At 39.4% G+C, this 17860-nt stretch overlaps 1 protein-coding gene across 8 annotated transcripts in view; it reads left to right on the plus strand.

Annotated features, from left to right (window-relative positions):
* Pls3 (plastin 3) overlaps window positions 1-17860 on the plus strand; it is an 86927-nt gene that overhangs the window by 37648 nt on the left and 31419 nt on the right. For all 8 annotated transcript variants that reach the window (NM_031084.1, XM_087600850.1, XM_087600847.1 and 5 more), the window contains 1 exon segment: window positions 9755-9835. In NM_031084.1, coding sequence (NP_112346.1) covers window positions 9763-9835 — 73 coding nt within the window. In that variant the 5' untranslated portion in view covers window positions 9755-9762.

Consider the following 17860-nt stretch of genomic DNA (forward strand, 5'->3'; position numbering starts at 1 on the left):
GGCCAAACCTATGCTCCTTAACCAGAGTGAACCAAGAAGCGGAGCTGGAAAGATGCTTCTGTAGTTAAGAGTTCATACCGCTCTTGCAGAGGACATGATGAGTTCTATTTCCAGCGCCCACATTAGGCAGCTCCCAAGCACCTGTAACTCCACCTGCAAGGGGAGCCCATGTCCTCTGCCTTCCATGCGTGTGCATGTACACGAATAGATGAATATTTTCAAAAAGAACGAACCAAGAGTACTTGCTACATAGATCCAGAGTCTTTCAAGCAGTGGTTTCATTCCCCACGTTGTAATTCTGTACAACCGAAATAACCGATGTAGCTATGCCTAAAGCTCAAATGCTGTTGGTTTTGTGAAGAACATCTAAAGACGTTCTCTGCTTTTGTTTTACAGTGTGTCGCTGAAATGTCAAACATAATTCCCAGAAGTTGTAAGCCTGAAAAATAACTGTGCTAAGCAAAGTCTGTTGTATAATTGAACATTCCTTTCATAGTTTGTTGTTGTTGTTGTTGTTGTTGCTGTTGTTGTTCACATTGAGTATGAAAAAACCTGGATATTTACTATAAAAAACAATTGGCAAGACCAGGTATGGTGGTAAAGACCTTTAATCCCAACACTTAGAAGCTGAGGCAGGTGAATATTTGTGACTTCCAGACCAGCCTGGTCTAGATAGTGACATCTTAGCTTATGGTAAAAAAAAAACAAAAAAAAAAAAAAAACAAAAAAAAAACAAGCAAACAAAAAAAAAAAAACAAAGAAGTAATGGGCAAGGGCCATGAAATAGAGAGGTAGCTCAGTTGGTAGCATTCTCAGCACCACATAAAACAAGTATCTAGGTACAAACCTGTAATCCCAGCATTCAGGATCTAGAGACAGGTGAGCCAGAAGTTTAAATTGATACTTGATTACATGGTAAAGTCCAAGCCAGCTTGGACTACATGAGACCCTGCCTAAAAACAATAATCAAACATGATTTAAAAAATGCTAAAATGTCAGAATGAAACCTAGTATAAATCAATAGAAAACAAAAGGAAAAAAAGACCCAGAAGACCAAAACGATCTTTTTGTGTTTATAGGCGTAAGTGCACAGACGCACTGGGTCATGATTTCAGGACAACTGCTGCTGTCAGTTCTTACTGTCTACTTCCTGGAAGGCAGGGTTACTTCATTGTTTGCCACTAAATACAGCAGACAAGCTGGCCTCAGAGCTTCTGGGGATTCTTCTGTGTCCAGCCTCATGCTGTAGGAACACTGGTATTTTAGACGTATGCTATTGTGCCCAGCTTTACGTAGGTTCTCTTGGCCTTGGGCTTACGCGCAAGCTCTATGCCTATACCCACTGAGCCGGCTTCTCATCCGGAAATATGCAAGTATCACAAATACTGATGTGCTATGGTTAGGGAATTGTCAAAAAAATTAAAAAAGTCATCATGCCTTAATGCATTTCAGAACTAGGAGCCTAAAAGAAGTGTGAGGCCATTTGTGATTTGACTACTTTCTTTTGACTTTCTTTTTTAAGATTAATTTATTTTTATTTATATGAGTACACTGTAGCTGTCTTCAGAGACACCAGAAGAGTGCATTGGATCCCACTACAGATGGTTGTGAGCCACCATGTGGTTGCTGGGAATCGAACTCAAGACCTCTGGAAGAGCAGTCAGTGCTCTTAACTGCTGAGCCATCTCTCCAGACCTCTTTTGACTTGTACAAAGCATTGAATGAAAATGTAATGTAGGGCCAGACATGGAGGAGTCCTCACCAGGCAGAGCCAGGCAGATCTCTGAGTTCAAGGCCAGCCTGGTCTACAGAGTTAGTTCCAGGACAGCTAGAGTTAAACAGAAAAAAAAAATCTGTCTCAAAAACAAAACAAAACGACAACAGACAAACCAAAAACCAAACAGACAAACAGCCCCCCCTAAAAAAATATAGAGAGAGAACAAAGAAAGAAATGATGTATAGATTCTTAAGCTATTAAAACAACTGCTTTACCAAGATTACACGAAAATTTGCTTCAAGGAGAAAAGTTCTGAAAGAGAAAGAAAATTGACTGTATGATGAGTGTTTGGCTATGTTTACATTAACACAAAGTTCTTGCTAAGCTTTGTGGCAGTCTTCTAAAATCTGTGCTCAGCTGAAGAAAAAGGTCAGAAGGAAGCACAGCACTGGGCATCAGGCTTCTCAAGAAGAAACCTCTCAATGGGAGAGGAGGCACCTAGCCTCACCGAGACTTGAAGTGCCAGGATGGGGGAGTATCTAGGGGCCCCCCACCTGCTCAGAGAAGAAGGGGAGGAGGGTTGGGGATGGGGGCTGGGATGGGGGCAGTGAGCAGGATGTAAAGTGAATAAATAAAACATTAAATTAAATTTAAAAAGAGAGAGACTTCAGTAGAATCTTGGAGGTTGACAGTGATGTAGTAGGAAGGGAGGAAAGGGAAAGCAGAAAGAGAGACTGAGAACAGGAGATGTGGAGAGAAGTCTTAATCCAGTGTGGTGCTGTGGAAGTTAACAGGGTACGGTCGGAAGAAAAGCTCAAATCAAAAGGCTCTTTCAAAGCTGGGCCAGGGTGACAGATACCTGCAATCTCAGCAAGAGGGAAGTTAAGGAGGGAAGATTACCACTTCCAGACCGGAGAGGGCTGTACACCTTGTCTCAAAAATACAGAAGTCAAAGTTGATGCAGGAAGTTGGTGTAAGTAGTGGGACTCCTGAAATAGCAAGCAGGTGGTGCACAATGTAGGTACAAGCAGTTATAGCTTGCTGAATTTGGGGATGGGACATAATCGACTGGTTGTGTATGCTAGTTATGGCTCATTTTTCATTTGAAAGAAAATCTGAATGGACTGTGTCCAAGGCACACAGTAGTGAATATTCAGTAAGTTGTTGAACTTTCATCACAGAGTGGTTGGGAATATTGACTGTTTCAGATAGGTCTGTGGTTTGAGACTTGGTTCATCTATTTCTAGCTATGTGAGTTTGAAGTGATTTCTCTAAAGCCAGTTGCTCTGTTAAGTGTTAATATCACACTCACACACACACACATGAAATAATTTTTAATTTCAATAATAATATTTCTAAGACTCTAGTTTTCTAAGAAGTAGCTTCCATTTTACCTGTGGAGCAAGTAGCTTACCCCGCAGTGAATATGTCCTCTGCGATTACGAGAGGCTAAAATAGAAACACAGAAAGACGTGCTGATACTTCACAGAAGTTGTTATTACCTATACTTCAGGCGCTGTGATACAGGTTAGGTGGATGCCAATGAGACGTGATACTGATCAATGAGATAGGAGTATTAAATGCTATTTTGGGATAACTATATTTTCTATAAATAAATGTTAATTGGGCATGGTGGTGCATGTTGGTAATTAAAGCACCTTGGAGACAGAGATAGGAAGATAGCAAATTCAAAGCTAGCCTGGGTTATATAGCAAGATCCTATGGAGAGACTACTGAAACTTCTAGAATTGATCAAATGTGAGACCATAAAGGGACATGATGAAAGAAAATCTCAAAGTTTGTAAGAAAGAATCCAAGGAGTTTAATGACGGACTCACCCAAAGGGAACAAATTTTGTGGGCAACAAGTGTCTCAAACGTATTTGCCTGGAGACTATGAAAAATGGAGACGTTGGATATGAAGCCTGGTATATAAGGAACTAGAGTTGGTGAGGGAAAGGGACGAGGCCAGGAATGGGACTCACTGAAGAGAGCATCTGCCTAGCATGCTCCAGGTCCGGGCTTTGAGTTATAGTACTGAGAAAAGGAGGGGAGGAGATGGCAGTGAGGTTGACTTGAATAACTCTTGTTGAACTTCACCTCCTTTTTTCAGGTCTCAGCTAGACTCTGACCTTCTGTAATCATGCCTGTCAGTAACCCTAGGCAAAATAAAAGCCCAAGCCTTCCTGTATTACTGCAGCTCCAGATAGCACCTTCTCTTTCTGACTCCTAAGCCTAGCATATATATATAGGTCTCCAGTCTTTAAGACAAAGGTCTTACCACATCCATGGAAATGGTCGCCGACACCTACCATTCAACATGTATGACCATGATAGCCCTGGTATGATGTGCTGTTTCCCCCCACTGGACAATAAACTCTTCTAGAGAAAAGAGGCTTTGGGGTCCTAATGGTTTATATTCGTGGCACTGGACTCACTGCCTAATATGTATTAAGCCTTCAGTGAAGGCTTGGTGAGTGTCGATGAGTCATGAGTGAATGTGTTAGACACTCAGGTTGAAATCTGCCAAAGGCATTAGGAAATAATGGCACTGAAGTTTGAGTAATCACAGGAAGAGATGGTGAGCCTTAGCCCAGAGTGGCACACACCCATCCAGCCTAGAGACTGGCACTGTTGACTTACCTAATTTGAGGAGGAGGCAGGGTGGCAGTTTCTGTTGGTACAGGTAGGAATGTGAAGTGTGGGTGTTCCAAGGCGCTGCATGCTTTGAATGGAAAAAGGTGACAAATAATATCTCCTTTGTTGTTGTTGTTGTTGTTGTTGTTTTTGCCTGCTCTAGAATTGCTTGCCCACAATGGTGGCTACATCTTTGTGATTTCCTCCTCTTTTCTAACAAAATAATACATTCTTCCATGTTTTCATCTCCTCTTGATTGCTTTCTGCTTAGGGAATTTTAAGTCATAGACCCGGCAATCTTTAATCAACATTTTTCCAATTCCGTTTTTACCACATTTACTAGCGGCTGTCAATGAAGTCTATGGTGAATATCCTGTAGGTTACTAGGGTAGTTGATCAGCTTCCTTGCTTTCTGCTGGGCTGGAAATGAAACTCTTGGCACTAGACAGGCTCGTTAACGCCGAGCTACAAGCACAGCTGGGTCCCTGTTCTATTCTTTATTTGCCCAGTTCAGTTCCAGGAGGGGGGAAAAAAGTACAGAATTCCTAATCCAAACTGATTACCCATGAAGGAGTTCCTGAATGTGCCACCCTTCCTCCTGATGCTGCCATGGTACAGAATGACACGCACTAGTAAATCCACTGTTCAATAAACTATATTCCAAATGTGAGTACCTGAAGAAACCGGATGAGGACTCCCTCCACTCCCCCCCCCAAACCTCGAACAGCCTTCAATTTTTGAGTAATAGTTTCAGGTGGTTTTAAGTAAACCATTCTCAAAAAGGATGTGTGTCCAAGGTTTCTGTATAGTTACATGAGTGGAGTGGTTTCATAACTGCTGTATTGTTAGTCAAACACTGGAATTAGGGATGACTTCATAAGCATAAGATTGTTCTATGGGTGACGCCCTGAATCTGTACCCTGTTGTACACCGTATCCTTTTATGAGAAAAACAAACAAACAAGGTTTGTTTTATACCCAGAGTTGAAAATCTGTTTTCCTATCTCTCAGATGTTTCAGAAAGAGAGCTCCCCCAACTCCTGCTGCTTTCTGTGTTCAGAACTGTCAGGCAGACAAATGAGAACAAAGGCAGAGTGAAAAGTTTTGCAGACTGGAGAGCCTGGGAGCATTATTCCTTGGCCACTATTTCATTTGCCTAAATGAAATGGAGGGAAACATAAATAGTTCTGCTCACTGCGTATTAGTACTCTTACATAAACAAAGTTCAGTTTTGTGGTAGGACAGGCTGCAGGGGGAGGGGTAAAAAAAACATTTCAAAGGGCCTTTCCCTTGTCTGTCATTCATTATTAAATTGGCTTTAAACGTGAATCGTAACCTTACTTCTTTATCTTTTATTCAGCATTATTGCTCATGAGAAAATGTTCAGATGGAGAGGAATGTGACAATATCAACAAGCTGATGACTTCGAAGTATTGATACTAAAATTACTTTTATTTTTTCAAATTAATCACTTGCCTACACCTCAAGATCTTTGGCCTTGTGAAAGAGCCAAATTGAGTCATATGTAAAAAGTGACTGACAGGTTTTTTTTTCTAATGCTTTCTTCAACTGCGTTGACTGAAGGCTTGTAATTTTTATATATGAGGGAGGCTTGTTATACTCTGTAGTCAATAATTATAGGGGAGATGAGACAGCTCTTCAGGTATCCCATTTAAAAGACTCTCAGTAGAACTTATGCCTGATATTTATTGTCTCTCACAATTACTTATGGAGTTATTTATTCCCCGTTTTCTTTCTCCGAGGATTTGAAGTTGCTATATAATGGTTTGTAGCTTATAATTTGCCTTCACATACGTCATCTTTAATCTTTACGAGGACTGAGGGAAACAGGCATTATTAGTGCTATTTGCAAATGAGAAGCCGAGGCTCAGAGAGATGAAATAAACATCCTCACGGACTGACAGTTAGGAAGTAGCTAGACCAGGGTACTGATTGATGATGGCCTCTCATTGCATGCCCAAGAGGAATCCACTATGTCCGTGGGAGAAAAGCAATTGCCAGGCATGGCAAGCATTCAGGAAGTATCCAGAGGCAGCGATGATAACAAATTGTCTGTTTCACATGAGAGCCCGTCTAGGATACTTTGGGAGAACATGTATGAAAATAAAGAAAAAAGAAAAGAACAGAAATTGAGATAATTTTGGTAAGATCTAAGCATTTCCTAATGCTATAGAAAGACCACATAGTTCTATTCCCAGCACCCATAGAGTAGGGTGGGCAGGGGCAAGGGGTGCAGGTCACAACCGTTTATACCTAAAGATGCAGTGGACTGATGTTCTCTTCTGGCCTCTACAGGCACTGCACTCAAAACATGTACACCCAACACACATGCACGTGTGCACATCGCGTGCACACACACACACACACACACACACACACACACACACTCAAAAAGAATAATAAAATATTTTTAAAGTTAGGGGTGAGGATAAAGGGGGAGCCAAAAGGCCCGTTGAGGAGGGATTTGAAAGGGAGGAAGTTTAACGGAAGGGTGCACATTCCTGTCACCTGCAATAAGGGTGACAAGCAGGGGTGGTTTACATTGTGGCTTAAATCTTTTCATTTTCTTACTGATTAAAAAAAAACAGAAGTGATATGTAGTATGTGAATGAAGTAAGTTGTATAGTTTTATTTTTGCTTGACCTACCCTAAGTTATTATGGATTCAAACTAACCAAACTAGAAAGGGCCTTTAGAAATAGAGGTCAAACCAAATGTTTTAGATTTTCTCACTCCAATGGCTTTTGTGCCGCTGTTCACTATATATAATTCGTGGAAATGGCTAATTTTTCATTAAAAACATGATGACTGGGCATGGTGGCATAACTCTTTCATTGCAGCTTGATGAATGGTAGAGGTGGGAGGTTGCCAGTAGTTTGAGGTCAGGCTGGAGCTACATAGGGAGTGCCTGTCCAGCCAGGACTACAAAATCACACCCCAATTTAAAGCAAACCAAAATGATCACTTAAAATGTATGTAAACAGAAGTATAATTAATCCTATTTAGTATTTTTGTGATTGGCACTGTTAAACATCGTACGATACGTAAAACAAACTTGGAATTATCACCACAGGGTTAAAGCTTAATGTTGTAGGATGTTTGACCATATTATGAACCCAGAGATTCTGGTATTTACTAAAATAGCCTGTTTCTAGTTGTGGTGTAACTCAGCCTTAGCACGCATCTTTAATCGCAGCACTTGGGAGGCACATGCCTTTAATTAAAAACAGTAAAGGTAAAGTTAATGTGTAGAAAGAAGCACCCGTGTTTGTAAGTCATGTCTAATTGAGTGGCAGATGACTAATAAGATTTGACAGAATAGGATATGCTCCAACTTTCAGGAGAAGAGAGAGGAAAGGGAAGCTACTACCTAAGGGGCAATGCAGAGAGAAGGAGGCAGGCATTTTTGCTGGGAGAGTTTTACAGAAGACCGAAGGAGCCAGAAGATTAGAACATACTGTCAACGTGAGTATGGGGCAAGCAGAGCGATTTGGGAGAAGGGAAGAGAAGCCAGATTGAATCCGTTAGTGTGGAGAGGGGTTTGAACCAGAACAGCTAAATTGAATTAGCTGACGAGAGTTCAGAAAGGGAGAGAAAGGGTGAGCTTATTTAGCAATGTCTCAGAGGCTAAAAACATTCTAGGCCTAGATAAAATTATACATTGGACGTAGGTGAGATGCTTCTAGGACTAGGCCTAGGTTAGAAGACTGAGGGAGTAGGCTACAGACACAATAATTACTTCAAAGCAAATAAAACTTAACAGCTTCAGCTACATCTTAATTTTTTTTAAAAATCATTTTATTATTTTTAAACCAAGTGGCTACTTGATTTTGAGTCAAGATTGTTTCTTTGCCTGTTTGTGTGGTTATTTGTTGCAGATAGGGTGTCACCAAATACCCTTATTGGCCTAGGACTTGCTATGTGAAACCAAATGGCCCTGAACTCAGAGATCAGCCTGCCTTTGCCTCCCAGGTGCTGAGATTGAAGGCATGGGCCACCACTCCTGACTCCGCATTTTTTCACAATGTATTTTAGTTTGGGAAATTAAAATATAATGACATAATTTTCCCCTTTCCTCCTTACAACTTCACGCATGTAGGCCTCTCTCTCAAATCATGGCGTCTCTTTTTATTGGATATTTTATTTCCAATTCAAATGTCATCCTCTTTCCAGGTTTCTCCTCCTCAAACCCCCATCCCATTCCCCCTCCCTCATGACTTCTTTTTTTTGTTTGGTTCTTATTTAAAATAGCTACCTCTGGGCTCTGGGTAGACCTCAGTTAATGCTATGCTTACTTAGTATTCCTGGAACCATAGGTTCTATTCCTAGTACTGAATATATCAGGCAATGCATGGCTATAATCCCAGCATTTAAAAAAGGAGAAGAATGGATGACCGTGACTTGGTGATAACAAGTTCGAGGCCAGCCTGGGCTACTTAAGACCCTCAAAAACTGGTGAAAATGTACAATGATAAAATGTATGTCTAACTGGAGATACTTGTTTCTTTTAAAAACATTTTTAATATTTGATATCGTAATTTAATTACATTTCTCCCTTCCCTTTCCTCCCTCCAATCCTTCCCATGTTCCCCACACTCTCAAATTCACAACCTCTTCTTTTTTCTCCTCTTCTTTATTATTGTTGTGTATATACGTATATATTTAAATTATAAATTTTAAATCATATCTAGTATATAATAACAATTTAACATAGTATGTGTTTGTTAACATATAGTTGTGGAATCTATATCAAAACCAAATATATTTGTTTTGACTGGTTTCTTTCTCTCCCTTTTAATAAGAGTGTTTGATAGGTCTCAGTATGATTGACATTTGAAATCAGTATCTTCTTTTACAGGAATTATTAGCCAAGTGATTTGGACTTTCACTATGGCGCAGCTGGAACACACACACAAACAAGATCCTGTCATGCAGTGCTTTTGTGCTATACCTTGGTGCTTTCAAATCCGTTTAGTGTAGCTTAAGATTTTATCATTGGGAAGTTGCCACCAAGTGAGACCTTCTGAGTTCAACTTCAGGAATCCACATACTGAAGAGAGAATCTATGCCAACAGTTGCCCTCTGACTTCTAAATGCATGCTGTGACAGATGTGCACCACACACACACACACACACACACACACGAGAGAGAGAGAAAGAGAGAGAGAGAGAGAGAGAGAGAGAGAGAGAGAGAGAGAGAGAGAGAGAGAGCGCTTGTCGTTGGTTGGTTTTCTTTATTTTGGGTGTAGATACATGGTTACCTATTCAGTGTTTTCGTAGTTTGCAGACTTACTTACTGTGTTTGTAATTTAGCAAACGCTGCTGTTACATATTCTTCATGAACTGTTTTGAAGAAAGAGCCTTTTGCTTCCTTCCCTTTAGATCTTCACATGGACGAGATGGCAACCACTCAGATTTCCAAAGATGAGCTTGATGAACTCAAAGAGGCCTTTGCAAAAGTTGGTGAGTGCATTCTGCCACAGCCAGAGGAAAGGCGCATTTATTGGGTCTTAAAGTGAGATTGCTAGAAATTACCATAGATCAGACTTTGCCTGAGCAATACAGTGAGACTGACTCTAAATATCAAACCAGAACTAGATGTGTAAAGTTTTAGATATTATAGGGAAAACTGTATTAATTTGGGCAGACATTGCTTACTTGAATTCAATCCTGGGGATCCACTTGGTGGAAGGAGGAAACTACACACACACACACAAACACACAAATGAAGACATAAAAGTCATAAATTTTATTACGATTTCTTTACAAGTACTGTATTTATATCATTTGCAGTCTCCCCTCTTTTTCCTTCAATGTCCATGTCCCCAATACTCCCTCTCTAATTCACGAACTTATCTTCATATATATATACATATATATATAATATTATAGATGTATATATGTATATATATGGGTATAATATATAAGTACTATATATGTATATATGTGTATGTATATGTATGTGTGTATGTATATATGTATATATAGTATATATGTGTATAATAATATATAAGTATTATATATGTATATATGCATGTGTATATGTATATATATATGTATATGTGTGTATGTATATATATGTATATTTGTATATACCTGTATATATGTGTGTGTGAATTTTTAAATTTGAAAGATATTTTAATAGTATCTAGTATTTAATGTGGTCAATCATTTTTATCCTAAAGTCCTAGTCATTAAATCTAGGGTGATGTGGCACATGAAAATTTGGTGATATATGTTGTATAATTAGAATATTTTTCATATCATGTTTTTCTGAGGTTAGTGTTTAGGTGAATGCTGAAGCATTAGTTAGAGTTCCCTGTTCCTGTGGTATTTATTTGTTGAGAAAAGAGTCTCATTCTATATCCAGTCTAGTCTTGACTTCACTATGTGTACTGTTCATCCTGCTAACAAGCATCAAAAAGGGAAAGGCATATCAGAATGTCATGATTTTCCCCTAGAACAGAGTATTGAACCCAAAATCTCATGACAAGCAAGTCCTCTACAGTTGAGCGGCACCCTCAGCCATTTATGTTTTGAGACAGTCTCCCTGAGCTGTTCTGGCTGATACCAACTTGTGATCTTGTCACCTAACACAGGAATTGGAATTATAGACACATGCCAACATACATGGCTTGTTTTCTTTGTTGTATATTTGTTTGTATACATACATGCTAGACCAACTATCTACCAATAAGTAACATTACCATCTTTTCCTTTCACTTTTTATTTTGAGACAAGGTCTGCCCAGATTGCCCAGACTGACCTTGAAATGACTCTATAGCCCATCGAGGTCTTGAATCTACTATCTGTCCTATTTCCTGGCCTTCCCCCAGTAGCTGGCAATGCAAGCCTGGACCACCGGGCCCAGTTTTGTTTTGTTTTGAAACTTTTAACATCATATCACACGCCTTCCAATTCGTAGCTATGGAAGCAATGCATATTGTTTTCATTCTATGCAAAGATCAAGTCTGTAAAGGATAAAGTGAAATGGAGTAAGAACTAACTGCTGATATGAATACTCATAAGACAGAGCATGTGCTTAAGCTTTGGCTCTCAACCTGTGCTTATAAACACAGACCCCTATCTCCAAAAATATCTACATTACAATTCATTACAGTAGCAAAGTTACAATAATGAAATAGCAACGAAAACAATTTGATAGTTGGTGGTCACCCAATATGAGGAACTGCATTAAAAGCATTTCTCTATTAGAAAGGTTGAAAACCCCTGGCTTAAGGTAAACCCAAACTACAGGGAGTAAAGTTAGAGTATAATGGTTTATTATTAAATCAGAACTACTCTGAAACTGATGTTAAAATTCCTATTAATATAAAATTTAAAAAGATACCTATCTATGTTCTCTTTTGATTCATTCATTCAGTCATTCAGTCAGTCAGTCAGTCACTCTGTCATTTTTGGGACAGTCTCTTTTACACCAGGTTGGTCTTCAGATTGACTCCAAATAGCCCAAGATGACTTTGAACTCTTCTTCCCCTTTGTCCACCTCCGTAGGGCTAAGATTAAAGACATTAGCACCTGTCTTAGGGTTTTATTCCTATGAAGAAACACCATGACCTCAACAACTCTTACTAAAAAAACAAACAGACATTGAGTTGGCGGCGGCTTATAGTCCAAAGGTTTAGTCCATTACTGTTATGACAGGGTGGATGGCATGCAGACAGACATTGTGCTGGAGATGCAGTTGTGAGTTCTACATCCTGATCTACAGGCACCAGAAGGAGACTGTGTATCATACTGAGCATACCCTGAGCATCTAATACCTTGAAGCCTGCCCTCCAACAAGGCCACACCTACTTCAACAGGGCCATATACCCTTAGTGTCACTGCCTATGGTCAAAAATACTACACATGAGTCTAGGGGGGGCATTCTTATTCAAGGACCAAGCCTTCGTGCGTGCTAGGCAAATGCTTCGCCAACTGAGCTACATACCTACGTATGAACCTAATTTCTATAACAGCATTTATATTAATAGAAACCTCATACCCTGAAGAGAATAATAATGCCCCAGCTAGAGTGGCTATTCATATCCCATCATGTCTAGATAGAAAAGGTTAAATTGTTCTGAATCATCATTTTATGTGTGTATATTTTGCAAAGCAGTATAATAACTTGCTGCACATATGACTCACTGGGAGAAGGGAAGTACATAGGTGAAATAGTCAATTGATGAAAAAGAGAAAATGAGTCTTTGGTCATAAGCGGTGGTGTTATTTTTTCCCTTTTGTCCCTTTAGAACTGTTCTTTCCATAATTGTTTTAGAAGCGTGTTTTCTCTCACCCTTGTCTTTTGTTTCCATTCATCTGTCAGTGGTAGGAACAGTGGAGTTAGTTTCTGTGCAGGGACCATGACTTACTAATGCTGCATTGCTTCTTCACGATGCAGGGCCTCCTGAAGGAAGGCCTTGACTTCATGTATTGCCTCTTGGACATATTTATGTTCACTGTTTCTTTTAAATTAACGTTGAATGATATGTGACTTACTAAATGGAACTTGGAGTACTTTTTATGACTTAACAGCATAACTGCTTTGCTAAGACATAAGGATACAGAATTGACCAATTATTGCCGTAGCGAGAACAGGGTTAAATTATACTTAACAAGGGAAGGATCAATTAGAACAGTGGTTCTTATTCTTCCCAATGCTTGACTCTGTAATACATTTCCTCATGGCCTAGTGACAACCTCAACCATAAAATCATTTCATTGCTACTTCATAAATAGAATTTTGCTACCCTTATGAGTTGTAATATAAATAGATGATATGCAGGATATCTGATATGCACCCCCTGTGAAAGGGTCAGATACCCCAAAGAGGTCACCACCCACAGGTTGAGAACCATTAGGTTACAGTTTTTACTGAAAAAATTCAGAACATCAACAAAAACAAAACCGCATCACTGTGTGAGTCTTTGCATTGCATAGGCAGGAGATAGGACCGTAAGAGCTACTGAAACCCTTCCCAGACACAGGTTTCACTATACAACCCCTAAATAAACAACCTGTCCCTCAAAAATAGGGAGGCTGGTATTTCTGCCGGTTCTTATTAATACTCTTTCATTTGTATTTCTCCTCTAAATACCTAGTGCAGATGGCCCACGTGTTAGGTTCTCGATGAATATTTAATTACTTGAATATCAAGGAAACACAGTCTTTGATGTACTGAGATTTTACCATTTTCAATTGTACACTCAAAGGGTCTTTGCTACAAAGAATTTATTATTAAAGTTTTTTGGCCATTCCACTGAAGCACATAAAAGCAGGGGTGGGGTGTCTGTGTGGGTGAATGTGTATGTGTCTGTGGGGGTGGGATACTATGTGTGGGAAATGCATGTGCAGACTCTACCACTCAGAAACTCACTGAAAAGCTCACCCGACTCCTTGGATTTTCCTACAAACCTTCGTAGTTTTTACATGGCATTGGATACGAAGCCCTCAGGCAGGTGTCCAAGGTGTTATGGAACTATTTTTTTTAATTTAAGTGTCCCTTATTTATTAAACAAAGCTCTAGAACGTTATTTCCCTGGCGATGATGATTCTTCCCTACTCTGTGTGGTAAGGGAGAGCAGAGAGAGCTACTTGGTCTCACTTCATTTGTGACAAAATATGGAAATCATTTTCCTCATCTATTAACAGTAATAGCCTTGATTATCTACTTAGAAATTCAGCAAAATCACAGTGGGCAGAGAAAATCTCTGTAATCACGACTAATCACAGGGTTTGTTCAGTCAATTAATAGTGCTTTGAAACTCTCTTTACCAGCAATAAATTGAGTATTAGGATTTAAAGTTCTTTCACTAGCTCCTTGCACCTGCTTATGGTTCAGCTCTAATCATATGCAATTATTTTAATTATACCAACAATTGTCTCAGGGTTAGTGGAAATCTTAGTGCCACCCTTCCCCCAACACAAAATGTTTCTGTTTTAATTTAAATACTGACATCCTGCATGATTCTCTTCTAAAGAGAATGCAGCTTAGTATGTTGGGGCCTGCCAAGGATTCTTGAAGTCTATAATCCTTGCACTAGGGTTGCTGAATGAAGAAGATCTCAACAGAACAGGGCTAGCCAAGGCTGCATAGGGAAACCCTGACTCTATATTTTTTTAAGACAGAAATGGTGACACGTACTTCTAATCCCACTACTTGGGCACATCTTTGACAGTTCAAGGCCAACCCTGAGTTAAAAAAAAAATAAAAAAAAATACCAAAAAACTAGGAGAGAGCGGGTGGGTTCGGAGGCGATATAGTTTTCCTTTTTTGGGTGGTGGCAGTACATGGTTTAAGCCTAGTACTGGAAAGTCAGAAGCAGGTAAATCTCTGTTTGAGGCTATCCTTGTATACCTAAGGAGTCTCAGAACAGCCAGAGGTACACACAGAGAAACCCAGTCTTGAAAGCCCAATATGGGTGTATGTAATTTTGTTTTCATTTTATTTATTCATTTACAAAGAGAATGTTTACCAGATACAAGATGTCTTTCCCCCCCCCCCTAGGCAAGCGCTCTACCACTGAGCTAAATCCCCAACCCCGCAAGATGTCTTTTTTATTCTAAGACTTTAATTTTGTATTGTTACTTCCCTCCATTAATGAATTTTGGGTGACTTAAAATACTCTCAGTTTGACATTGGTCCTGCAACCACTTCCTTAAAAATAGGACTTCGGAGAGCAGGAAAGCTGTCTCAGTGTTTATGGCTACTCTTGCAATAGAACTTGGTTCAATTCTAAGAACTCACATAGGGGGCTTAAAACCTCTACAACTCCAAGTCCAGATCAAACACGCTCTTCTGAACTCTGTGGACAGCTGCAATCACATGTATGCATTCCCCCACAACAGGTACACACATAATTATAACCAGGGCATATCTATAAAGAATAGTCATAAAATATGACTTTTTCTTCTTCCATGAAGCATATTCTAGTAAACTTTTGTAAACATGAAAGTCAGGATTTTTAAAACACAAGAATACTGGGGTTACTTAAATGACCAGGAATAGTATGGGTGCATTCTTTGAGGTTCCCACCAAAAGAAGCCAAAACACTTTGGTTATGGTGATTTTAACTGTACCAGATTTCTCTTAGTCCAGAACATGGAACTGTTTCCAATTACTTGATATTCTGTAGTATAGAAAGCACATCACAATGCCACAAAAAAATGGCAGTTTTGTCCAGTTTCCTTTCAGTGTTGAAAGAAACTGCACCATTGCAGATTTGTTTAATTCTACCTAAAAATAGAAAAATATAAAAACTAGCAGGCTAGTTTTGTCAGGAAGTTGTGGAGGGGTTGGTTAGTATATAGAAGCAACTGGGCATTCACCAAACACACACACACACACACACACACACACACACACACAGAGAGAGAGAGACAGAGAGAGAGAGACAGAGAGAGAGAGAGAGAGAGAGAGAGAGAGAGAGAGAGAGAGAGAGATTGATTATAAACATTTCTGAATAGCCAGTCCTGACCTTCTACACCACTTTTGGGGGTCCACTCCTGAATGTCCAATATAGAGTACTAATTAGCAAGTTCTAGAATATCCTTAAATGGAACTCATTAAATATCCACCTCATGTTCGTTGAACTAGGTTACCTCAGGAAGTAGATACTGAGCCACAGGGTTAGATACACATCTGAAGATAATTAGTAGCAGCCATTCCTTGTTTTTTTTTTTTCAAGATGGGGATTCTCTGCGTAGTCATGACCATCCTGGAACTTGCTCTGTAGATCAGAACAGCCCAGAACTCAGAGATTGGCCTGCCTCTGCCTCCTAAGTGCTAGGATTGAAAGTGCCCACAAGCAATGTCCAGCTAAGTTTTCACACTTTAATAGCTAATGAAAGCTCGGCTTTACTACTTAGATCTTAGGGGGTAATAAATAAAATACATGTATGTAGGCTCCTGTAAAAGTCTTTTGACCAGTGGTGTTAGAAAAATTATTGTTAGATTTGTTAATTTTATTTTCTGTGTTTTCCCTGCATGTGTGTCTGTGTGCCACATGTGTGTCTGGTACCTTCAGAGGTCAGAAAGGGGTGTCAGATTCCTTGGAACAAAAGTCCTGAATGATTTCGACCTCCCAGTGGGGTGCTGGGAGGTAAAACTGAGTTCTCTGCAAGAGCATCCAGTACTCTTAGATACTGAACCATCTCTCCAGCCTGTGGGCAAGCCTTTAAATCAATGATTTTATATGTACTCAACATCGTGCATGTTTCTATAAGACCATTGTTATGCACTTAACTTCTCTATCAATTTCTTTTATTTAAAAAGTTTTGAGAGGGGTTGGGGATTTAGCTCAGTGGTAGAGCGCTTGCCTAGGAAGCGCAAGGCCCTGGGTTCGGTCCCCAACTCCGAAAAAAAAGAACCGAAAAAAAAAATAAAAATAAAAAGTTTTGAGAATATATTAGTTAAGGTAACCTAGACTTTTTCAATTCCAGCCTTTTTAAAAAAAACTGTATATCTCTTGTGGATTCATTGTCTTCTTTAAATTGTAATGAGCACTGTCCACAATGGGTTAATGTAGATGCCTTATATGAAGGCACACAGTTGCAACTTCTTTTCTAGAAAAACACCATATTTAGACAGTCTCAAGAAGAGTAAAAGACACACACACACACACACACACACACACACACACACACACACACACACACACACTCCCTGACCGTCAAAGGAAATCCTCCTTTTTTCTTACTGTTAGATTTAGAACACAAAGTAACACCTTAAAAGATGCTTTGGAAGGCATGGGTTACAATGCATACCACCTAGGCAAGGGCAGTGTAAAACAGCGGCCAACATAAAAACCACTTGAAATTCTGGCTCAGCCTTCTCCAGACAAGGACTTAAAATAGCTTAAATAACAGGATGCAAGGGGAGGGAAAACATTTCCTTTTAAGGATATGCATTCTTGGTGTGATTCAAACTTCTGCAGGAACATAAGTTTATTTACTTTGAGGTTACTTGGGGGAGGGTGTGGAAGGAGGTAACTGGCATTTAAACTAATACTTGGTTAAAAAAAAGAGAATAATAAGATTTCCTTTAAAACAAAGTGCAGATGGGACTCTACATGTGTCATCTGAAGCACAGAGAGACAGATGGAGAGTGAATTCTTTGTAACCAACAGTTGGTTCGTTTCTGATGAATTCAGCAACTGGACTGAAAGATGATTCTGTCTAGTACAATCTTGAGTGCCTCCTAGTGATTCTTTTCAAGTATAATATTTTTCAGTGTTTGTTTTTTTTTTTAAATAAATTTGGTGTATTTGTTAAATGTTAGCTCATTACTTCATGCAAGCACATGGTTTGGCAGCCAGATAGCATTCCTTTTTTTTCCGCCTATGGCATGTTACTCTACTCATAATAATCTTATTTTCAGAACTACAATGCTTGACTGTTGTGGAAAACACAAGCTGTGTGTAAATCATTTATTATTTTAATCAGACGTTAGAGAATGGGATAGCAGAAGAGACGAGTCTTCCA

The sequence above is a fragment of the Rattus norvegicus genome, chromosome X (genome assembly GCF_021556685.1).
Source record: "Rattus norvegicus strain SHRSP/BbbUtx chromosome X, alternate assembly SHRSP_T2T, whole genome shotgun sequence".
Classification (NCBI taxonomy): Eukaryota; Metazoa; Chordata; class Mammalia; order Rodentia; family Muridae; genus Rattus; species Rattus norvegicus.